The 25,018-nt window shown below is 40.1% G+C and overlaps 1 protein-coding gene across 6 annotated transcripts in view; it reads left to right on the top strand.

Annotated features, from left to right (window-relative positions):
* Armc4 (armadillo repeat containing 4) overlaps window positions 1–25,018 on the top strand; it is a 210,041-nt gene that overhangs the window by 159,051 nt on the left and 25,972 nt on the right. For all 6 annotated transcript variants that reach the window (NM_001357492.1, XM_006526313.4, XM_030250622.1 and 3 more), the window contains 2 exons: window positions 9,636–9,824; window positions 11,790–12,011. In NM_001357492.1, the coding sequence (NP_001344421.1) occupies window positions 9,636–9,824; window positions 11,790–12,011 (411 nt within the window). The remainder of the gene's footprint in view (window positions 1–9,635; window positions 9,825–11,789; window positions 12,012–25,018) is intronic.

Genomic DNA, 25,018 nt, shown 5'->3' with positions numbered 1-25,018 from the left:
GATCTTACTGTGACATACCCTTACAAACATTGCTTTGTTCTCACATGCACTCGTATTCTAATGACACTTTTCTTTTTCTTTCTTTCTTTTATCTTTTCTTTTTTGGTTATATTTCATATATATATGTATACACATGTATACATATATATACTGGATATTTACTTTATTTACATTTTAAATGTTATCCCCTTTCCTGGTTCCCCCCTTCCAGAACTCCCCATCCCATCCTCCCTTCCCCTGCTTCTATGAGGGTGTTCCTCCACCCACCCACCCATCCACTCCCACCTCCCTGCCCTAGATTCTCCTATGCTGGGGCATCCATCAAACAGTCTTAGGACCAAGGACCTCTCTTCCCATTGATGCATGACAAGGCTGTCCTCTGCTACTTATGCATCTGGAGCCATATGTACTCCTTGATTGATGGCTTAGTCCCTGTGAGCTCTGGAGGGTCTGGTTAGTTGATATTGTTCTTCTTGTGGGATTGTAAACCCCTTCAACTCATTCAATCATTTCTCCAACTCCTCATTTGGGGACCCTGCATTCAGTCCAATGGTTGGCTGCAAGCATCCACCTCTGTATTTGTAAGGCTCTGGCAGAGCCTCTTAGGAGACAGCCATATTATTTTCCTTTCAACGTGCACTTCTTGGCATCCACAATTAGTGTCTGGGTTTGATAACTGTATATGGGATAAATCCCCAGGTGGGAAAATCTCTGGATGGCCTTTCCTTCTGTCTCTGCTCTACTTTTTATCTCCACAATTGCTCCTGTGAGGATTTTGTTCTCTTACTAAGAGGAACCAAAGCAACCACATTTTAGTCTTACTTCTTCTTGAACTTCATGTGGTCTGTGAATTGTATCTTGGGTGTTTGGAGCTGTTGGGCTAATATCCACTTATCAGTGAGTACATACCATATGTGTTATTTTGTGATTGGGTTACCTAATCAGAATGATAGAAGACCCAGAAATGAACCCATATGCATATGGGGCTCATTTGATATTTGACAAAGGAGCTAAAACTGTCCAGTGGAAAAAAGACAGCATTTTCAACAAATGGTGCTGGTTCAACTGGCAGTCAACATACAGAAAAAGGAAAATCCCATTCTTATCTCCTTGTACAAAGCTCAAGTCCAAGTGGATCAAGGATCTCCACATAAAACCAGATACACTGAAACTTATAGAAAAGAAAGTGGGGAAGAGCATCGAACACATGGGCACAGAGGAAATTTTCCTGAACAGAACACCAATTGCTTATGCTCTAATATCAAGGATTGACAAATAGGATCTCATAAAACTGCAAAGCTGCTTCTGTAAGGTAAAGGACACTGTCAATAGGACAAAACAGCAACCCACAAATCTGGAAAAGATCTTTCCCAATCCTATATCCGATAGAGGGCTAATATCCAATATATGCAAGGAACTCAAGAAGTTAGACTCCAGAAAATCAAATAACCCTATTATAAATGGGATACAGAGCTAAACAAAGAATTTTCAACTGAGGAATATTGAATGTCTGAGGAGCACCTAAAGAATTGTTCAACAACCTTATTCATCAGGGAAATGCAAATCAAAACAACCCCAAGATTCCACCTCACACCAGTCAGAATGGCTAAAATCAAAAACTCAGGTGACAGCAGATGCTGGTGAGGATGTGGAGAAAGAGGAACACTCCTCCATTGCTGGTGGGATTGCAAGCTGGGATAACTACTTGGGAAATCAGTTTGGTGGTTTCCCAGAAAATTGGACACAGTACTATCTAAGGACCCAGCTATACCACTCCTGGGCATATACCCAGACGATGCTCCAACATGTAATAAGAACACATGCTCCACTATGTACATATCAGCCTTATTCATAATAGCCAGAAGCTGGAAAGAACCCAGATGTCCCTCAACAGAGGAATGGATATGAAAATGTGGTACATTTATACAGTGCTATTAAATACAATTCATGAAATTCTTAGGCAAATGGATGGAACTAATGAGACTTTTAAAACATCTAAATCACTGACTACACTTTTAAGACAGGCTGTTCCCATTGAGTTTTGGGTTCTCTGACATTCTCTTTGAATGGAAATAGAGGGGTATAGAAAGTTTTACATGTGATGTGCTATTTTTAAATCATTTTCAAATACTATACTACACATCATATGGCCTCTTTTTATAGTTCATTTGATTCAAAATTTTGGTCTTAAGCCACATTCTCTTGGACATGTATGTGCTTTAGAGTCATTGTGTGTATGTCTCATCTTCAGAAAAGTGTGTGTTCCTTTTGCTGGAGGTAAGAGAAGGAACCGGATACCAGTACACTAAGTGTGCTGTATACCAATGCACCCTGCTTTCTCTTTTATTCATCAATCACTAAATAATACCTTAACATTTCCCTACTGGTTTGACTTTTACACACTTAGTATTTTCCCTCTTTACATTTTTGTCTCATTTGTGTATTCTACTTGATCGTGTCTAATTTGGACTTCACAACCTTTTCTACTTCAATAGCTGCACCCCTAATAACATCAATTCCTGTCTTCCACTGGGTGCTCCTGTTTATTCACAGAACTTCATGTTCTTTGGAATTACAAATCCCTTAAACTGTGAAAGGTCTTCTTCATGTCTTAAACAAGAACTAAACTGGTAAGTTCAAATGTGAGTGCTTAGAGTCAGCACTTAGTGTGAAGTGAAAAAATACTGGAGTTTTTTTTTAACTATCTAAATAGATTTGCTACAATCTATTTGTGAACTTTAAACCTCATATCTATGCAGGGCAGCCCTCTTACTCCCTTGGGCTATTTTGTCAGAGTCAGTGGAATACATGTGTATGTGTCAGAATCCAAGGAATAGACATGCATGAAAATCCCTCTACACTGCAAACACTGAGGCAGTCATTGTTTTGATTCTTATTACTCAGGGTTTTCCTACTATAGATGAGTATATGAGTTGTGCAGAACAGTATTGCATCACAGTGAAACTGGTGTAGACCAGTTTCTAGGATATATGAGAAGGTGGAAAACGCGGTGGGTTTGCCTAGCCCCTCAGCATTAGTGCAAGACTGCTTTGGCGGGGTAACAGTTTTCCACCCTCAAATATACTGTCTCCCTTTCCAGAGAAACCATGTGAGGTAAGATGTCATACGTTTAAAATCCTTAACTCTGAAAAGAAAAAAGTCTCAACCTCAAAACAAATAATCAACTCTTCAGGGGTCAGGGGCACTTGAGGCTAACCTTTTTACTGTTCTGAGTACTGCAAACTTCCTAGGAGCTGGGTGAGACAGTACGTGCGTCTCGGCTGAGGCTTTGGCTCCTTGTATCTCATATCATTCACCTTAGGAAGTTCGGATAAGATACAGATATGATCACTTTTGACATTTTTTCCACTATAGTCCCAGTACCCCAGCTCATGCAAAATCAGGAAGCTGGTAGGCCTGTGAGTCAGGGGACAAAGACTAATTCCTAATTTGACTTGTTGACCTGAACTTATCAACTTAAAATCCAGCATAGAGACCTTACATTCTTTCCTTTTTATGTTTTTACTATGGCTCTCTCTGTATCTATCAATCATCTTGCTAGCTAACCAGTTAGTAGTTTAATTTTTATCTTTGGCAGCACTTGAGATTAAACTTTGGCCTTTGCACATGCTAGATAAAAGGTTTATTATCACTGAGCTACATACATCTCCAGCCCAACACTCAAGTATCTTGAGGTTGCACTTCTCTCAGTCTCAAAACAAAACAAAACAAAACAGCAACAACAACAACAACAAAAAACATTAAACATTTATTAAATGTCAGCTGAGTGACCCTATTTCCCAAGGGCAACTGTGAAGATGACTGGGGTCCTCTGTTCTTTTTTTTTACTTCTGTTTTGTTTGTTTATTTCTTATTGTTCCCAAGACAGGGTCTCAGACTGGCTCAAACTCACACTCCTTCTCCTTTGCTTCTGAAGTGCTAGGATTAACTACATGCTGTCCTACCTAGTTGGGTATCTCCAGTCTTGGAGAGAAAGCCCGGAGAAAAATCACTGCAACATAATGAACACAAGTCTAAGGCACTTGTGCTGCCAATGTCAAATCATGTGTGGCATTTAGGGTCAGCAGATTCAGCAGCTCCACAAGCATCATGAGTACCAGAGATTATTTTCCTCCTTATGTTGTTTTTCTTGGTCTGGTCAATTGTGACAATACCCTTAAATAACTAGGAAAAAACTTTCCAGGAGCATCAACTCTTAACTCACTGGTTGTGCTTGGACCTTTAAACAAATAATAGGCGAGTGTCTTTTGAAACCCATGACAGGCTTAGGCTGGTCTAGGGTCACCATCAACAGATGAATGGATTAAAAAAAAGAAACTGTAGTGCCTACACACAGTGGGATATTATTTAGTCATAATGAGGAATAAAGCCTTGACATTTGTACCAAATGAGTGGAGCTGGAGGGTGTTCTATCAAGTAGAGAAAAGCCAGAAACAGAAAGACTAAATATTCTATTATATGCAGATGTAGAAATGTCAACCTGAACATAGAAAGATCAATTCAAGCTGGTGTTGAAGGGTTGTGGGTGTGTGAATAAAGGGAGACTGGGTTTGGTGGGTGTGTACTGTGCACCTGCTGACCACGGTGTTGTTTCTTAAGTGCAGCAGTTGGATGAGGATGTGTCTTTACGTGTAGCTCATTCTGGGCACGTTATCCCAAGCACTTTACTTCAATACGTTCTCAGGTTTACTTACTTTAGGAAATAGTTCTCTTAATTTATGCTTTGAATCCCTTGTCTACTGGTTTGCTTCTCTTCCTTATGTCTTTAGCATGTGCTGCCGTTCTGCTCGTTCTTCTGTAGTTCTTTGTAGTTATTTTATATGATTTATTTTGCATTATTTTGGTATTTTATAGTTATAAATTAACTTGCAGTCCTACCTGCTGTTTCTTTAAAAATAAAGTTTTCACTCTTTCTTTGTTTTTCTTCTGGGTCAGTCAGATTTCCCAATTGAATCTTTCTTTCCTTCTTGATTTTTAGATCTTTCATGTCTATTTAAAACTCATTTTGTTTGATAATCACAGGAGACAAGGACTGTTGCAAATCTACTTTTTTTCTTTTGCATCTTTTATGACTTAATTCAGTCCTTTAGTAATATGACTAGGGCTTGAGGGTGTAGCTCCAGGCTGTTGTGGATATCTAGCACACATAAGGCCCTGTGTTCAATCCCCAATATTGTCAAAACACTAATAATAGTAATTGTACGCCCACCTTGTTTTGTAAGTCTGTCTTCCTGGTGTGTGTTAATTGTCTGTAAGCACAGTATTTTTTCCCCCCTCATTCCCTCTGACTTTGTTATTCTTAACTCTTGTTGAAAATGATTTCATTTTTTATATTTGCATTTATATGTACATGTGGTATGTATACAGATACATGCATGTGAGTACCCTGATACATATGCATATACATATACACATACATATACATAAACATACATATACATGTGGAGGGGAGGTCTGAAGTTGATGTCATGTATCTTTCCCAATTTTCCTCCAACGTATTTATGGCAGCCACACCGAATTTAGACTCACTAATTCTTTACCCTGGGAATCCTCTTTCTCTACCCCCACAATGCTGGGATTATAGGCTGGGGGCTCTGGCCTTTTATATGGTTCTGGGAACCTGATCTCTATACTTAACATTTGAAGCAAGTGCTTCATCTATAAGTCATCTCCCCAACCTTATATTGTTCTTTTTATAATTTTTTAAAACTTTTTATTGACGTGAGTTTCATATTATGCACTCTAATCCCACTCACCTCCCTGTCCCTTGTATCTGCCATCTGTCCTTGCAACCTCCCCCCTAAAATAAACATACACACATATGCACAATGCACACACACACAACACACAAAAACAAAGCATAGAAAACATCTCATCATGGAAGCTATAGTGTGTCACAGTCTACCCCTCTGTGCATACGTCTTCACTAGTGAATGTTCATGAGTCATTGGTCTAGTTTGAGGTCTCTGGCTTCTGTGACACCATCAACATTGGATCCTCACAGGACTCCTCTGGGTTATCCTGTTGTTGCCCTGTTGTGTCATAGGAATCCTGCACCTTTGGATCAGCAGAACTGGCCCTTTCATGTGCCCCAACAGTTCACAGATGATGTAGATTTTAGGGTGGGCCAACCCAAAGCCATGGATCTGGGCATGGGTGATACTGAGCATGTCAGCCTGCTGGTTCTCCCTTATCTGTACCACCAGGGCAAGCTCTCCAGTACTGCTCTGACTGGGCCACGCAATGCTGCCATTGGCAGGAATCAAGGTCAGCTCTGCTGCTCCTGTGCCCTTGGGACCTGATAACTTCTTAATTTTCAAAATTTTAATAAAGTGACAATGTAGACCAATGTTGTGAATATCATTTCTTTGTGTTATAATAAAATTTTTACTCTAGAATTTATGAAAATGGAGCATTCAAAAATAACTTTATGGGTACACTAGATACATATCTCAACTATCAGAAGCAATGTTTCCATTTGGCCTTGAATACTAGGCCCCAGTATTGATCCTGTTTGTTTCCATAACAATGGGAGAAAGCTATGTGTTTGCTGGTACTTCCTTGGATCTGCCTCTTCCTAACTTTACCTTATACTAGAATATTATTCTGGTTTATTATGCATATAGGTTTGTGCATGTGTGTCTGTGTGTGGGTGTCTCCTAGATCTTCACATCCTGCAGAGTGACAAGCTCTGGGAGACAACATGAAGGCAATTTGACAAAATGCAACTCAGCATCCGGTATTGGTTCAGACTTTGGGAGTCTGGTGTGAAGTGGTTTATTTTAGGCACATTTGAGCACAGCACAATTTGGTGAAATTTATTCTGGTGATAATCAACTTAGTCCCACATGCACAACAAAGCATGCCTAAATATCTCTGAGGAGCAAAGTAAGCTAAATGCAGATCAGACTTGACTACATTGAAACTCTTGGCAAAGTCTATAAAGATAGGTTTTATAAATTGAGAAAAAAAAATTGATCTGAAAGAGAATCTGGTGCGGGAAAATCTAGCCACACAGATAGAGCAAAGGTCATCAGGTTAGAAAACCAGTCTGCTCCAGCCTTTTGGGCAGAGAAGGGGTTTTGGTTTTTTGGGGGTTTTTTGTTTGTTTGTTTGTTTGTTTTTTCTTTTCTTTTTTTAAAATATTTTTTATTATTATGTATTTTCCTCAATTACATTTAGAATGCTATCCCAAAAGTCCTCCATACCCCCCCCCACTTCCCTACCCACCCATTCTCATTTTTTGGCCCTGGCATTCCCTGAACAAGCCTGTGTGCTGTGGCGGTTGTGAAGGAAAAGGTGGACCGGAGAGTGAGGGCATTAGACCTAAGATGGCTCCCAGAACACTAGTGAAACAGTAAAAAGGAATCTAGGCCAGGGTGGTGGCTGCTTCCCAGTTGAAGTCCTAACAGGTGATCTAACAGGACATACTTCTTTCTCCCCACTTCCCCAATGTTCCTTCTGAGTAACCTCATCAGGCAGGGCTTTTGTTGGAGCAACAGTGATGTGGTGAGATATGATTGGCCGAGGATTTATGGGCTTGGGATTGGCTCAAACACTGTATATAAGGTTCTGCACTGGGCAATAAACTGAGATCTGCACCCTGATGCAGAATCTGGTTTCCCTGGATTTATCATGTGACTCCATCGAGTCTCTCTCTCTCTCTCTCTCTCACACACACACACACCCCACCCATCTTCAGTCCCGTTTCAACAGTGTGCTTAACATTCCAGGTTCTCCCAGTGCACATTTGTGGAGAACGTTTGCCATTTAAGCAAATGCTAACTGCTAGACACTGGTGTGGCTAGTGAATAATGGACAATGAGCCCACCTGGAATTTAAAGTTCAGGGTAAAAGACAAACAAGAAGGCATTCACTACCTATAGTGATCTGTACTTTGAGTGAAGTATTTGAGGAGCTGCTCAATCCCAGTTCACAGCAGAAGCCAGTAGACTCAGGCTTATGTGAGATATTATACGTGATCAAGTTGAGGTTAGACAAGATCAGGCTACAAAGAATGCCTTACTAACCATGTTTTAGAGCTTGGATTTTACCCTGCAGCAATTGCACCATGGAAAATTTTACAAAATGTGGGGATGTAAAAATCAAATTGATGATCGGTAAAGCTCACATGGTGTCTTGCCATTACACAGGATATGGTCTAGTTTACAACTTTCAACATCTGTAAATTGGTTTTAAATTTTTAAATCAGTTTTTAAAATCTAAAATGGAATTAATCGTACCTACTGGGCAGGATTGTTGTAAGGCTCAGAAGGGCTAACAGATGTGTAGTTCCTACAGTGCCTTAAAAAAATGTTAAACCCCAGTGTTTAAATCTGTCCTAAGTATTATCTCAGCCCCATCCACCTGCTCCTTGGTGTGCTGCTCACTGTGTTTCCCTACCATTTCTCATTGCCTCCCCTAACCCCCATAAAGGGAGGCTATGGAAGTTCAGTCTTTCGTTAGATTCATGGTTCTCTTATCCCAGTCCAATCCTGGCAATACAGGCTTGTACCTCCATGCCTGGCTAGAACCCTGTCATTTCTCAAAGCACACTTGCTTCCCCCACCAGATGTGCCTGACACAATGACCACATAGTGTGTGTATCAACACATCTCATTCACAGATTCTTGATAGACGCCTCTTTGATATGCCAAATTTACTCTAAGGACTTTCCATGGTTATTCTTGTAGATGTGCAGAAAGGGGCCAAGCCCATATACATTACTTGACATTTTTGTTCATAATGGAAGCATGGGGCCATTTGGGAGTCCATGTGAGGCCACATTTTTCACATTTTTGTGCTTTGTGTACATTATTTCAGTGCTAAACTGTCTCCAGGTGGAATGCTGAAGTATTGCCTATGGTTCTTAAGCACAAGAAGGCTTTGATGTACTTTTTCAGAAAAAATATGAGCTTGCCAAGCTTCTGTACATGAGTAATAATGCTGTTGGCCATGATGTTAATGTTAATAAATTAAAAGTATATATGAACAGGCCAGCTCAATGATTCAGCTGGCAAAGGCACTTGCTGCTAAGTCTGACCCCTGAGTCAAATCCCCTAAATTCACATGGTGAGAAGGAGAGAACCAACTCCTATAACCTGTCCTCTGACCTCCACTAGTGTATTATGGCACATGTACCCCTAATAAATAAATAAATAAATAAATAAATAAATAGATAGATAGATAGATAGATAGAGGTATGTCAAACAGAAACATGAATAATACTCTTATATACTGTTTACTTGGCAAAAATATTGTCTCCAGAGGCTTGTCAGGACCTAACCCTATGTTTCCCAAAACAGTGGTTCACTATTAGCCAGTTCAATATTTGCAGTGACTTTATACAGCAGCCTGCAGTTACTACAAGCCAGTGTATATTGTTAATTGCTCATAGCTCCTGTGGCAAATATTCAAACACTAAAGTGTACATATTTATTGTCTATATATTTATTATTATACATATAAGCATACACATATATACATAGAATTTGAAAATATCGAACTATATTAAACTAAATTTTTCTTTTGTCTTAAAATATATTTAGCAGCCTTATTATTACTTTCCACCTTTTGTAAACTAGCCTAAAAGAAGGTGTTTCTCTGTTATCTAGGATGCTGGAGAAATGGTTCGTTCCTTTGTTGGTGGTTTGGAACTTGTTGTCAACTTACTGAAGTCAGATAATAAAGAGGTCCTGGCCAGTGTCTGTGCTGCTATCACCAACATAGCAAAAGACCAGGAGAACTTAGCTGTTATTACAGACCATGGAGTCGTTCCTCTATTGTCCAAACTTGCCAATACAGTAAGTAATGCCTTGTTATCCTGGGATTCTCTCAGAGCACAGTACGGTGAAAAACAAGGCACATGGGGCCTAGAGATCTAAGTTTGGGTTTAGTGCCCATTGCTGATGAAATGCAAGATTTTCTTCAACTCCTTGAGATTTCTTGAAACTAATAGACACAAAGACATATTTTTATATGCAGAATATTAATATGCAAGATTTTTGTTAAATAGGTTTTTTAAATGACTTGTTGACAAGCAAAGCTGTGGCAAATATAATTGCTATTATATAAGTGCTAGCCGTCTGCCCAGCTGCTGTCATTCTTCTTAAGGTAGCTGTTCATTCCAACATTAGAAGTGGAATTGCTCTTCTCCCGTCATAGAAACCTGGACTATGACACACTCAAGCCAGAAGGCTTGGGAAGTATTATACTATTTATCTAAAATTGTGCCAGCTAAAGCAGGGCCTGGAGACAATGACTTCACCGTGCTCAGAGCCATCTGAGCAGAGCTTACAGTACCACTTGGTAGGAGAGTGACAAACCAGAACTGCAAACACTGGAAGAATAGTCAGGGCAGGACACCCGGGACACCCAGACTCTCTCTGAGCATCTGTCAGACTTGGGCAACACGTTCTGTGAGTCACAAGAGTTGGACAACGGAAAACCATGGCATACTCTGTTATTCTGTACAATCTGAGGTAACTCTAAGCAGAAAGTTTTGTCTGTATTAAGAAAGTACAGAAGAGACACTAGAAAGTTGAGTAAAGATTACTACATGTTTTTCCCTTTTCAGAAATTAATGTGAGATTTAGAGTTCTCTACAGGTAAAAGCACTTGCCACTCAAGCATGAGGGTCAAAGTGTAGATCTCTAGTACCCACACACTTACGAAGTGTACATATTGGCTTATCTGTAATCCCAGAGCATGGGAAACAGAGGTGAGGGGTCCACAGCAAGCTGGCTAACTAGAATAGCTAAATAAGCAAGACCTGGGGTCCAGGCAAGACTATACCTCAATTTGTAACATTGAAAGTGACAAAGGCAACACCCAAAGTCAATGTCTGATCTCCAGGTGCACCAGTATGCTCATACACACATGTGTACCTACATAGATGCAAGTACACATGTACCACACACATACACACACACACACACACACACACACACAACTGCAATAAGAAATAAATAGGTTGAATAAGTAGTATTAGTCCACTCATCCCAACTAAATGAAATACTCCTTGAAGAATATACACTATTCTAGACGTGTTTTTATTATTAAGCAACTTGACCATTTATAAGGTTATTTTTACATCTTGTGTGTGTGTGTGTGTGTGTGTGTGTGTGTGTGTGTGTATTCATACATGTGCACATACCATAATGTGCACATAGAGGTCGTAGGACAACTTTGACCATGTGGGTCCAGGATGGAACTCAGGTCACCAGTCTTGGTAGTAAACCCATTTACCTACTGGTCATTTTGTTGGCCCTGATTTGTAAGGTTTTGTTATGAGGGTTTGCCTGTTACTTAGCAGGCAATCGTGCTTCCTGAAACAAATGGCCAGTTTTAGACACTTGTCTCATCTTTGATAGCACCAATTACATTCAGTTCATAGAAAATTCAGAAAGGCCAAGCCCTTTAATCCCACCAATCAAGAGGTAGAGGTAGATTAGAGACCAACCTGGTCTACACAATGGGTTCAAGATCAGAGCTATACCATGTCTCTCTACAAATATATATATATATATATATATATATATATATATATATATATACACATATACATATACATACATACATATACACACATATATGATATATAAATATATTTAAATATATATGTACATATGTATTTAAAAGAAAGAGAACCAAAATTACAGTTCCTTCAAGGTCCTTCCTAAGGAGTCAGTGAGTTCCCCTGCAGACTCATTGGCCTCTCAGTGGGTAGCAGGCACAGAGTGACTACAGCACACACTCATTTCTTCCAGAATAATGACAAGCTGAGGCGTCACCTGGCAGAAGCCATCTCACGATGTTGTATGTGGGGAAGGAACAGAGTGGCCTTCGGAGAACACAAGGCAGTGGCTCCACTGGTGCGTTATCTGAAGTCAAATGACACCAATGTGCATCGAGCTACAGCTCAGGCCTTGTACCAGCTCTCAGAAGATGCTGATAACTGCATCACTATGCACGAGAATGGTGCTGTAAAGGTACGTGGTTTGAACAGTTTGTGATCTAGTTTATGAATGTAGGCTGGAAAGACATGTAAGGAGCATCGTTCTACTAAAAAAAAAGACTAGTGGGCAAAGTTCTTGCTGTAAGAGATGTTCATGCACAGAGATCTGAGTTTGGATCCCAGGAGCCCCTGTAAAGACCAGGTCTGGTACTTGTAGAAGTGGGGCAGGAGTGGGTGGGTGTTGGAGCATGCGGAGAGACAGGAGGATCCTGGAAGCTCAATGAACAGCCAGTCCAGCTAGTATATTTACTTCTGGCCTTCATAAATGTCAACCTCTGGCCACACATACAAACTTAAAAGCATATTCATGTATATGCCACATACAACTTTTTGCTAAAGGAATGTTTGGTTACACAAAACTATCTGTTCATTAGGTCACAGCTGCATCTGAACTCTGCATTATCATGGTTTGTATTATAAAACTGTATAGAGATGGAGTTTTCTTAATCAGAGCTTATGTGGGTTCTTAGTAATGTAATGATTCCTGAATTTGAACTACATTGAACACTGCCCAGTAAGCATTCATGAGTCTCTGTGATGCAGTGTTTACCTAGCACATAAATAATAAATGGCAGATACATCCATCGCCATCTATGAACAGCAAGAGAAATGGCTGGAACAACTCTGGACCAAGGCTGGACAGCTATGGCATCCTAACAAAGGGAAAATCTGAAGATGGATTGTTTTGTTTTCATTCTGCGTCTGATTTGACACACTTTTAGCTAACATGCTTATGATAAACGTCTCACACAAACTTGAAATGTACCTATATATTTGAGCCATCTACATCATTTTGATGGTGATCAATACAAAAGTACTCAGGACACTGGGTATGTAGTACATGTTTAAATCCAGCACTTGAGAAGCTGAGGCAGGAGGATCATAATTTTGGGGTCAACCTTGGTAAAGTGGTGAAACCCTAACAAAAGCAGAACAACCACCTCCAAAAAAAGAAAAAGCAAAAAATAAAACATAAAAAAAAAAATCTTAGAGTACATTTATCTCTACCAAGAAAACAAACAAACAAACAAAAAACAAAAAACAAAAAAAATTCTTTTTATAACTTGTTCCCTTGCACAAGATAATTTTATTGTTTGCTACATTAATTCTAAGCCCCTGTTAGCCATATGCATTTATGCTAAAAATGTATACCCAAACATGATATCTTAGACAAGAGGAAGGAATCTCCACTTAGTTGTCTCCTCAGATCTAAATATGTCAGCATGAAACATCTTAGCAAGAATAATGCTTTTAAAGTGCAAACTGGTAATTTTCAGTCGATTATTTTAATTTAGCCTTCAAACTTACTATAGTTAAAAATGGGATGTCAATGTTTCTGACATTAAACCCAATTTACATTTACATATGCCAATCTTTTCATTATAAATATGTTTTATGGCACATAAGTTAGATGTATGTGCTTCTTCAAACAAAAATTAAAAATCTGGCATTAAAAGTAACTTTTAACTAACATTTTTAAAAAGTAAATTATTTTTTAAAATTAGCATGTTAACTTTATTGCTGCAGAGTGACATAAACGCTGTCTCTTTTATATAACTGCATTCACAATTTGCAAAGAAGAGATGCCTGATTTTAAATTATATGTTCTGCAACTGAACAAAGCTTGCACTGCATGTTTTAAGTCTGCAGGGTTTAAAAAAACAAGGCTATAAATGTTAAATAGCCTCACAAGATGTCTGGCATATAGCTCAAAACGTTTCAAATTTTGTAAAGCTTATGTGTTGTGGCACGCTGACATAATGGCATGCACAGAGTTCTTAAAGATTTCTTCTGATGCAAGACAATAGATTATAGCAGTCTGATCTGACAGTTTAAGCATGAGTCCTGCCTCTGTGTTCAGTCGTCCATACACTGCAGGTGTGTTAGAAGACAGAAAATGATGGAAACAGATAGAAAAGAGAAAACGAAGACATAGGCTGGGCATGATGAGAGTGGAGGCTTTCCTGGGTCATTTTTAGAATTCATAGAGAACCTTCTAGAAGCCTTGTACTTGTGTTTCTAACTGCCTGTCATTTTTTACGAAAGGATAACTGAAGAGAACAGGGTTGGGGGACTGAACAACAAATTCATCTTAAATAGTAGCAGAGGGTCTGGGGAGATGGCTCAGTTGGTTAAGTATCTGCCATAAAAGTACTAATACTTGGATTCAATAAATAGCACCCATGTAAATGCTGGATATGCTCGAACACACACATCTGTGAGCCTGTGCTGGGGAGGCAGAAATGGACAGATCCCCGACTCTCCTTATTGTCAGCCATCCTAGTCAAATCAACAAGCTTTAAGTGCAGGGAGAGACTTGTCTCAAAACTAGGGTGAGAGTCAACGAGAAAGACACCTGACACTGGCCCTCAGCCTCCAAAGACCAGAGCACACAAGTGCATGTGCATGTATACACGCACACGCACACACACACACACACACACACACACACACAGAGAGAAGAACCCAAATGTATGTATATATATACCCATGAGAACATTTACATTCACCACACACAAATTAAACAAACAAAGACATAAAATGATAGGAGAATGGCCTTCCCACAGGGGGTATCACACAAGTGTAGAGTATGCAGCTGAGTGTGCAGCTGAGTAGGCCTTTCTTCATTTCCATCCTTCTCAGAGCAGCAGACCCCATGGGCCTTGGGAGAAAAATATGGTTTGCTTCTCTGCTTGCTTTTAAAGCCTGTAGGTATGGCTCCATGGGAGCTGGTAGAATAAGCAGTTTAGTAGTTACTTTGTTACTTTAAGGAAAGCCTCTAGGATTAATTCAGGCCTCATGTTAATGAAGAAGGTTCCAATTGATGAATGAGACAAGAAAATGTTGATGTAGACAGGTGTTTCTGTTCCTGAAGTAACTATGTCACATTAATCACATAGAAACTTTTTAAAACAGAGAACAAAAAACAAAACAAAACAAAACAAAAAAACTTTAGCTTCCTAATGCTGCAACCATTTAATACAGGTTCCTCATGTTGTGGTGACCTTCCACCATAACATTGTTCTTCTGGCTACTTCATTCATCTATAATTTTGCTACTCTCATGAATGGTAATGTAAATATTTTTGAGATAGAGGTTTGTCAAAGAGGCCACCACCCACAGGTTGAGAACCACTGCTTTAGACTCACATAAGCTTCATTTACTCTTGTAATACATTCCTGGTGATTTTCCTGTTCTGTTCTGCTGTTTTGGTGGGGCTGGAAAGCAAAGCAGAGCCTAACATATGCTAGCAGATACTGTGCACTAACCTGCCCCCAAACTCCCCGACTGACTCATGTAACTGTTTCTGCCCTGTTCCATTCAAAGCCCAACAGTGTGACCACTTAGCCTGCAAACATTCCTGCTGTAGCTGCTGAGGACAAAATATCAACAAGTTCTAACACAGCCACCAGAATTGTCCTATTGTCCCAGCCATAATTCGTGGTAGGGTCAGTTCCTGTGCCCAACAGTTTTCTCAACTGCTTTGACTGGCATAGTGCCATCTGTCTGCTGAATGCTCTTCAATAGGCATGTGAAGTGCAGCTTCAGGGGCAGGGATGAGAGCCTGCTCCCTCGTGTGTTCAGCATTAGGGCTGTGTGAAAAGCAAAATTGTCTATAGACAAGGAATGCAAGGCCAAGCATGGTGGCACCTGCCCGAAGTTCAAAGACTGAGGAATCTGAGACAGAAGAATGATTTGAAGCCCACCTGGGCTACAAAATGAGAGCCACTACCCCCATCTCAAAACCAAACAAAAATAGAATGTCACATGACCCATGTATACAATAGTAATTTTTCTACAAGTTACAGTTTAGGGAAAGACTAAAAGTTGGTTTTAGCAATGACTCTTAGTCCAATTTATCCAAAATAACTTGAAATAGACAGTCATTATAAAATATATTTTTATATTATAAAATATAGCTATAATATAATAGTATATAAATAATTTTATATATTATAAAATATAGCTTGCAAAATATTACATTACTTTTTTTGAACCAAGTCTTTAGAATTTGGCATGTGCCTTACTGTGCCTTTCAGGACAGAGCAGCCATGTCTGGAGTGTTCAGTGAGTGGGTGGGCAGGGTCCTCAACTGGATGACTGAAACTCTATGGGGAGGGGCACGATGGTTCAGGGAGACATGGCGTCACGAATAAGCTAGACCTGCCATTTTTACCATACAGTTTAGAGATGCCTGGAGGAATATTTTCATTTTTACTTTGAAGACTTATAAACTAGGGAGAGGAGCTGTGACAGAAAATGTAAACTTTAAAAAGTTACCCAGAAGTTCTAGGACCAATGGAAGAGTGGATTTCAGATGGTTTTATGTTTAAAATCAGCTAAAAGGTCAACAAGGATTTCCTAATTCAGTGATAGTGAAAAATAATGCTGTGTCTGAGGCTTCTCCAAAGAGAACCTCTTTTAAGTTTATACGTCATTCCCGTGCCCTACATAGAATGGGATGAGGAAAGCTCAGCTGGATCCTCTGTGAATCAGGGGCTTGCATCATTCCGGAACCTTGCAGCTGAGCATGCAGACGTGTCTGTTGGACATTAGATTGAGAGTATGAGAAGTCAGACACATCACAGCTGCTTGCTAATTGGCACAGTTTCATCCTCCTCCTCTTGTTCTTGATTATGAGACATGCTATATCCTCAACATAAATTGTGAGGATAGATGCTCTGTCAGCGCTTCAGGTCTATGCAGTTCAGTTCTCATTTTGTACATAAACCTGTGAGATATTCTCATGCTGATGTGGGGGTTTCAAATCTCACAGGTTCCCGATGCTCCTTCTTATCCATCAGTGGTGGCTACAAACACAGCTGAACCTTACAGATCAATCAGGCAGTCACAGAAGCTAATATCAGCCAATAGTGATTAAATACTCTAAATGGAGACATGAACACCTGTCAGACCTGGGCCTGAGGTATAGCCCAGTGGTAGAACACTTGCCCAGCAGGGCCCTGGGTTCCATTCCCAACATTGCAACAGTGCATGAAATCTACCCACCGGCTGCATTTAAAACTCCATAGCAGAGATGCATGCACCTCATCATTTCTTTCTGTTTCATTTAGAGGAAACTAATGAAAGCTTTTCAAAAACAACCTGCTTCATCCAAGTTGCATAATCCACTTCTTGGGTAGGTCTCTCTTTCCTGAGCTCGGTGGGTCCAGGACCCACTGCTCCATCTCTATTCCTGAGTAGTGTTTTCAGAAGCTGATACTTACATATGATAAGGTTGTTCTCGAACCACTGCCAGCTAAGGAAAATGTTTAGGCCTGAGAATATCAGATTCCATGCAAACATGACTTTGTGTTGGAGAACTGGTCTCTTCCTTAACATCAGCATGTGACCATGTCACCACAGCTAGGAATGCTGGGCTGCAGCAGAGTTTTAATCACACGTGGAAGAAAATGTTGGTGCTGGGGAGCCTGATCTCATCTAAACTGCACTCCCTGATGCCTCAGACTTAAGTAGGTTTGGTTATTCAGCTCAGGCATTCACAAGGTAATGCTGACAAGTGTCAGATGGCATCCTGCTGAGCGGTGTGTCCATTAGCTCTGGTCAGCAGTGGCTGTACCTCACAGACAGATAGTTTTTTGTTGTTGTTTTAGATAATAAATGATCCATTTCAAGGAAATGAAATCTCAGTCAATTCTAAAGAGAGCATCACTTCCCACTGTGAGAGACCACTGGAGATGGTCAAAACCATTGCAGAAGGCACAGTAAAGCAAGCTTATAGACATCTTCGGGAGAGAGCACCCTGCAGACTACATTGGCCAATCAGGATGCCAACAAGTTGAGTAATCTGGCAGAAGCAACAGAGAAATCTGTCCCACTTCCTATTTGTATTTGCTGCAATTCTCTTCTAGCATTCAGGAATGTTGGCCTTGTCCTTTCTCACCAGCCTGTCTGGCCCTTTTGCTAAACCACAGAACAGTACTGACAGCTCCTCATCACCTGGTTATAAAGTGCATCCTTCTTTGAGTTCACAAAGAGTGTGTCCTTTCTGTTAGCAACAAATGCCCACACAACTGTTCATTTACTTGTTAGAAAATGTAGCAGGAAAAAACGTTCACTTTAGTAATTGGCAGCTTGTAGACTCGGTGAATAGCAGGCCAGCTCATTCTTCTGGCCCTCAGCTGACTCAAAACAGTTTTCTTCAATAAAAAGCTAGTCACAGATGCTGAACATAAGATTTACTACCAATAGTGATGGCATTCCAAGCTTCATGAATAAGCAGCTTTTAGAACTGAGAAAATAGCCGTGTTTGAGGGAAACAAATATAATGAATGTTCTAAAGAGTGATGGAGGACAAAGGCTCATCTTGATGGACTTGTTGATTCCACTGAGTTACATTATGTGCTACAACTATGTTCATCTATGAATAAAAGCAAGCAAAGTATTTCCAAAGTTTTTGTTAGTCTCTGTAGACCAGCTTTAAATTTTGAATCTCCAAGAAGAAAAATAACCAGGTAAGGACCCTAGTATTCCTTTCCCCACAATGAAAACCAACATTTAGTTTGATGGCTTAGTCTGTGTTTGTTGTGTGAGTGATTTGTAAGAAATAAGCTAAACTATGCACTCTAACCACTTCGAGTGGCGTGTTTTTACCAAGCCACACTTTCCTGATTGTAGAAAACCTGATGAAATTTCTGTGAAAATAGATTTCCAAGGAATTTTTTTTCCCTTAAACGGCCCTTTGCCAGAATGCAGTGGCATTCCTCATTTCATTTTGCACAAAAGGAAAAGTGGAGAAGCTTGTAAAACGGTATTGTCTTAGCCAAAGGAGGCAGTAATGTTTGCTTAAGGCAATGCAGTGTCCACAGTATCTGAGAGCACAGGAGGGAAGACCAGTGGTCAGAGGGCAACAGAGGTGGGAATGTGAGCAGTCATCCAGGTGCTTTGTCAAGTTATTCCTCTGCATGAACACACCTTCAGCACTTCCCTCAGTTCCACTTACATAACTTTCAAAAATCTGCTCAAGGGGCAGTTTAGGATCTTAATGTTCTCAAAGAACCTAAATTAAATATCAGTCCATTTTTAATCACTGTAGCAAAGTTCCTGAAGCTGAATAATTTGTGATAAAAAAAAAAAAAGCTTTATTTGCCTCAGGTTTTGAAAGTAAAGTCTAAGACCAGGTTCATTGATTTTGCTGGCCGCCATTGGAAAGAAGACATCATGGTACCTGCAAAAAGAAAATCACACGATGGCCCTGGGGGCTAGAGTGTGGAAAGTCATGAACTTCTATATCAATTCTCTTACAAGAACTAAGCAGGGTCCATAGAACTGTGCACTTAAAAAATAAAGATTTATTTATTTAATGTATGTGAGTACACTGTCTTTCCCTTCAGACCCACCAGAAGAGAGCATTACATCCCATTACAAATGGTTTGTGAACCACCATGTGACGTTTGGGAATTGAACTCAGGACCTCTAGAAGAGCAGTCAGCACTCTTAACAGCTGAGCCATCTCTCCAGCCCTTGAACTGTGTAATTCTTATGAGAGTATCACATTCACCGAAGAAAGACTGGGGTCTCCCTATGTATTGCCTTTGATGACAGCCACAAAGACCCAATGACTTCCCAACTTCTGGATGTGTACTTATCAAGGTTTCTATCAGTTACCAATAGTTTTAAATTGGGAAATGTCCCCTTGATACACAGGCTGGGAAGAGAGAGTGCTTGAGATCTAAGATACACATAAGGGCTTACCACTTCTTACTGTCAATGAGCTTCTAGAACATGTATGTAGAGAACAGATTGCATCCAAATCACAGCAAGTAGCATCAGTCCAGTTGTCCTATGCAGAGAAAGCATAAGGTTCCTTTTAACTTATTTATTCAACTACACTTTTCCACTGTGTAGTCCAGGATAGCCTAGAACTTGTGATCTGCCCACCTTAGCTTCCTAAAATCTGGGGTCTCAGGGATCTACCCCCGACTCAGACCTTCTCTTTAGATTCCATGATGGCTAAATCAGGTATCTATGTTTCAATATATTTTCAAATTTTTATGCTGATAATTATTCAACTAGATTACAAATTGACTATTAATCTATAGTTTATTTTTAAATTGAAAACTGATGTTTATTTAATAGTATACTTAAATAAGTAATATTAATATGGTTTATTGACCATTCACACTTTTGAAAGCCTAATCAATCATCTCCTGCCATAAAAAGACCAATTAGACTGTTCTAAAAGGCTTGGATCTGAACATGGGGATAGAGTCTTAGGAATAGAGCATGAGAAATAGTGTCTACGACTTGTTTCTTCTTGTGGATGGAACATGTATTCATGAGCCCTGATTCTAGTCCTGAGGGCTGAAGAATAACAGTCACTATAGTAGCTTCGAACTCTGAGATCAGCTAACACATAGCCAAATGATGCTGTAAGTCTTGGGTCACTTATCCACAGACACATTTTTAGAGTGTCCCCTCACTTAAAAGCTTACACTAAAGTGTTTAGAATTTCTTGATATTTTGGACTATTGCCATATACAAATTATATGACCCCCAGGGGTGAGACTCAAGTGTAAACATGAGAATTACTTATGTTGTATTACACACATTACCTGAAGGTAATTTTCTTTAATTTTTTAATTGCACCTACCACTTTTGAATGGTTACATGAAGCCAGATTGTGGAATTTTCCACCTATGACATCATGTTCAGGTTTGGGAACATTTTTGAATGTCAGGAGTTATGGTTGATGATGCTAACCCTGTATAAAGGAAAGGGAGTTTTCAAATGGTTATAGTGTAGCATTTGGGGTTTTTATGCTAAAATATTAATGGTTCATCCTGAAGAAAATTAATACGTGTGAACTATGTACGTCCTGGCAATCATTTGCTCCGTGCTCAGGTATATCGATGATGGGAAGTGGAGCAGGGCTACACGTTGTTCACACTCTTAGCTGGCATCTGTGCATTTGTACTCACTACTAGTCTCTGTAATGGCCTCCACCTGGGCTTACATCACTGCCCTTACCGGACCTGGAAGGTGCTCCCTTCCTGGAAGAATCAGGTCTGCATTGCAAAGAGTCCCTGCACTAAAACTACACTAAGTCCTTGGACTCGCTGCTCACACATGGTTCCTCCAGAGTTTCAGGTTTCTGGTCTACTTCTAAGGCTCACTAGTGCCTGTGTTTATCCCCTTTCCTTCCACCTCTATGGCTTATTAAGACTTGTTTATCTTCTCCAATGTAGTGATGTTATTCATAAGCCCTGTAAACTAGGAAATCCTTCTGGACACTCCTACAGCCCCAGGAACAAAAGCAGCACTTGCCATGAGCAGAATGCCACAGGCATTTGTTGACTGAGGCATTGAAATGTTTCTCTTTGTGAGTGACTACCACATAATGTAATATCCTAATATCTAAATTCTCTGCAAATGTGAACACGCAATAAATAGAATCTGAAGTGGGATAGATACTGACAATAGTTTTCTTCTGTGTAGCCACATAAGCCACAGACTTCAAACTGTTTATTTGAACTTTTCAACAATAGGTGGAGAGGCTGAGCTACAGTGCACTTTATTCTCCAGGCTGTATTTTACATGCTGCTGGAGAAGTTAAATTTCTGTCAGTTTATCCTCTGGAAAAGTAAGGCGATAAATATGGGCGCGCATTGTGACGGCTGATGATTGCCAGGTGCTAATGTTTTAAATTGCTGGTGATTTTTAGGGACACCACAAACTGGCCACAATTTCAGAAGCCTGTTGGCAGTTACAGCTGGCAGCAAGCACATAGACTGTAAATTTAGAAAGTGTTGCTCCGCTCTTGAGAATGTGCCTCAAAGTCACCTTCAAATACGTCATGTAGCTGGGATTCTGCGTAAACTAAACTGCCCTTTAGTATGTATTTTGTGGTATACGAAGAACTTTAAAAAGCATGGCAAGGCCAATTTGTTGGGTTAAGGTGAAACATTCCTCACAGATTCCACCTGATGCTGCCAAGTTGGAGAGTTGTGCTGTGTGATGTTTTCTCCTCACAGCCTTTGACTGTGGGGAAATGATTTATAAAGCAAGTTCTACCCTTATTTCTTTAATGACCACTAGGACCACTTTCTTGGCCCCTGCTTCTGTCAGAGTAAACAGGTGTACTGAAAATGAGATGCTGGGTTTGTATGTGTGAGAGTTTTAACCTCCACCCTGCCCCAGGGCTTGAGGGTTGAAGAAAAAGTTCTGCAATGCAAACAGATTCTGCCCAAACTGCACTAAGTCCTTGGACCTACTGTAGTAAGCAATAAAGTTGAGGAAGAAAACTGGTTCCTTGTCAGTCACAGGCACTCTGGTAATACATAATGATGATACTTTATGGTCTCCATTTCTGCTATAACTCCAAATGAGCACACCAAGACTACATGAGTTCTAAGAGACCTTGGTGAAGCTCTGTATCAACACCACTGAAAGAGTCAGGATATCATAGCCACCTTGTGTCTCCCCCACCCCTTCATGTGCTGCTGCTCACAGTAGCAAGGTTGAATCAGGAGCTAGCCTATGCAATGGAAGATGAACAGTAGTGTGTATTGGCATGGGGGCCTACTCTGGGAAGTAACCTGCAGGATCAGCCCTCGAATTATTCACATTGAATAATGTATATGTATTTAAAGGAGAACATACACACACAAAATGATATTTTGCCTGTGTATTCCAATAGTTGTGAGAAATATCAAACCTGAGAGATCAGGTGTCATTGAGCCCAGGCAAAGGAATGACAGATGAGATGTACCGTGTCTCAGAGAAAACTGATTCAAGTATATTGAAAAATAAGTGTAAGTTACAATAAGAGAAAGGTTAAAAGGTGCAATTTTTTAACCCTCTTCTCCTCACAATTTGCTAGATGCTGGGTATCTACCTGCACTTAGCATGATGTTAAGGTTGGCTGGATGTAAACATGAAGGACAAGAAGAGTGAGCTCTAGGGAGGTCCTAGACCCCCAGGTTTCATATAACATGCAAAGTAGGTACACGTGCACACACACACACACACACACACACACACAGAGAGAGAGAGAGAGAGAGGTGCATGTGGAGATTGAACAGCCCTGTGGGCAGAGACTTAGTCATAGGCACATGAGCACATCTAGCTGAGAACTACACAAACAGCAGAAAGAGCTTGTATGTAGAGAAAAAGAGATCCCAAAAGGCTAGATATGAGCTTCCTCCTTGAATAAAGGTGAAGATTCTTTAAGTGCTGCATAGAACACCAAAAGGAACAGACAGAGGGCTACCAAGGGTGGGCCTTGAGAGTTTATGGGCTTGCCCCAGTTCCAGTAAAATCTTTCTGCATCCTGTGTAGGCTTGAGCTATAATCTCACAGCTTCTTGTTCCTGTTGCCATGCCTTCTCTGCTATCATGTACTCTTCTTCTGGAAGTATCAACAAAACCAAACTTATTTCTGCAAGTTGCTTTTGGTTGGGGCATTTTATCACAGCAACAGAAATGTAACTAATGGGCAGAAAGGGAAAGGAGGATGAGGGTGAGGAGGATGGAGAAGAAAAAGGAGGAGAAAGGAGGGGGAAGCAGGAGGAGGAAGAAAAGTAGAAGAAAGGGATGGGGAGAAGGAAATGGGAAACAAGGAGAGATGGGTGGAAAGGGAAGAGAAAACTGAAGGTGACAGGAAAGGAACCAATTATTAGACTGAAAGACTTTTCACCTATAGTTATAGCCTAAGAAATCAGGCATTTATCTTTGCCTTGTGAGCCTCATGCTACTTAGAAGGAACAGCTGGTCATTTCTGTGACTTCAACGAAAAATAATTGCATCTTCTCTCTAGCTTCATCTTTTATTTTTTCATATTAATCTGCTTCTGAAAACCAAAATTAAATCCAAATTATTTGTTGGAAAGTTGTTTAACTAAAGCATTTTTCCTCCTTTTCAGTTCTTTGGTTTCTTCTTCCAAAGAGATGTTTTTTTCACTTTTACTTTCATGGGGAGGGACTCTAACTGGTTTTAAGTTTTTAAAATAACATGTCACATATTTTAGAGGTAAGCAAAGCAAGTGTCACATTAAAAATCAGACTTATTATCTACTTTATACATGTGCACAGTGAGATACATCTTTAGATTTTCTTAGTTTGTTAGGATTTAAATTTATAGTTTCTTATTGTATTGTTATGAATTCTCACAACAGTGTTCTAAACACAAAGAATCCTTTGGTGCAAAAAAAAAAAAAATCCTTAAGTAAGGTGATTGTTTTGTAATAAACTAAGACTGTATGTTGTTACGTTAAATTCCTAGTTGTAAGTCTTTGCCTGAGTTGAGAAATTCCCATGAGCTTGATTTTGATTATTTTTTAAGAAAGTACCATCCGGGCGTGGTGGCACACGCCTTTAATCCCAGCACTCCAGTGGCAGAGGCCAGGCGGATTTCTGAGTTCGAGGCCAGCCTGGTCTACAGAATGAGTTCCAGGACAGCCAGAGCTATACAGAGAAACCCTGTCTCAAAAAACCAAAAAAAAAAAAAAAAAAAAAAAAAAAAAAAAAAAAAAAGAAAAAAGAAAAAAAAAAAAAAAAAGAAAAAGAAAGAAAGAAAGAAAGCCCCTCACCTTGTTGTCCCTTAGCTGCCAACCCAAGGATGGCTGACTCAATGACACTGTCTGCCTCTACATTTTGACTACTTCTTCCAAATTCCATTCTCTGCCCTGGTCCCCAGTTTTCTCTCCTGAAACTGGAAACTATGACACTGGCCAATCCTGACTGCTGCATATTCAGTCTTGTATGCTTAATTGGTTTAGGTGCCTGGGATTAACTAGGGGTCTGGTGCATACAGGCTTTGCACAGAGCACAGCCCAGCACACAGGCTCCACAAAGAGTACAGCCCTGCACACAAAACACAACCCTGAACACAGAGCACAGCCCTACACACACAGCACAGCCCTGCACACAGAGCACAGCCCTGCACACAGAGCTCAGCCCTGCACACAGAGCACAGCCCTGAACACACAGCACAGCCTTGAACACAGGCTCCATGCAGAACA

Source organism: Mus musculus, chromosome 18, assembly GCF_000001635.26.
Source record: "Mus musculus strain C57BL/6J chromosome 18, GRCm38.p6 C57BL/6J".
Lineage (NCBI taxonomy): Eukaryota > Metazoa > Chordata > Mammalia > Rodentia > Muridae > Mus > Mus musculus.
The sequence above is the reverse complement of the archived record's forward strand: the minus strand, read 5'-3'. Positions and strand labels throughout refer to the sequence as shown.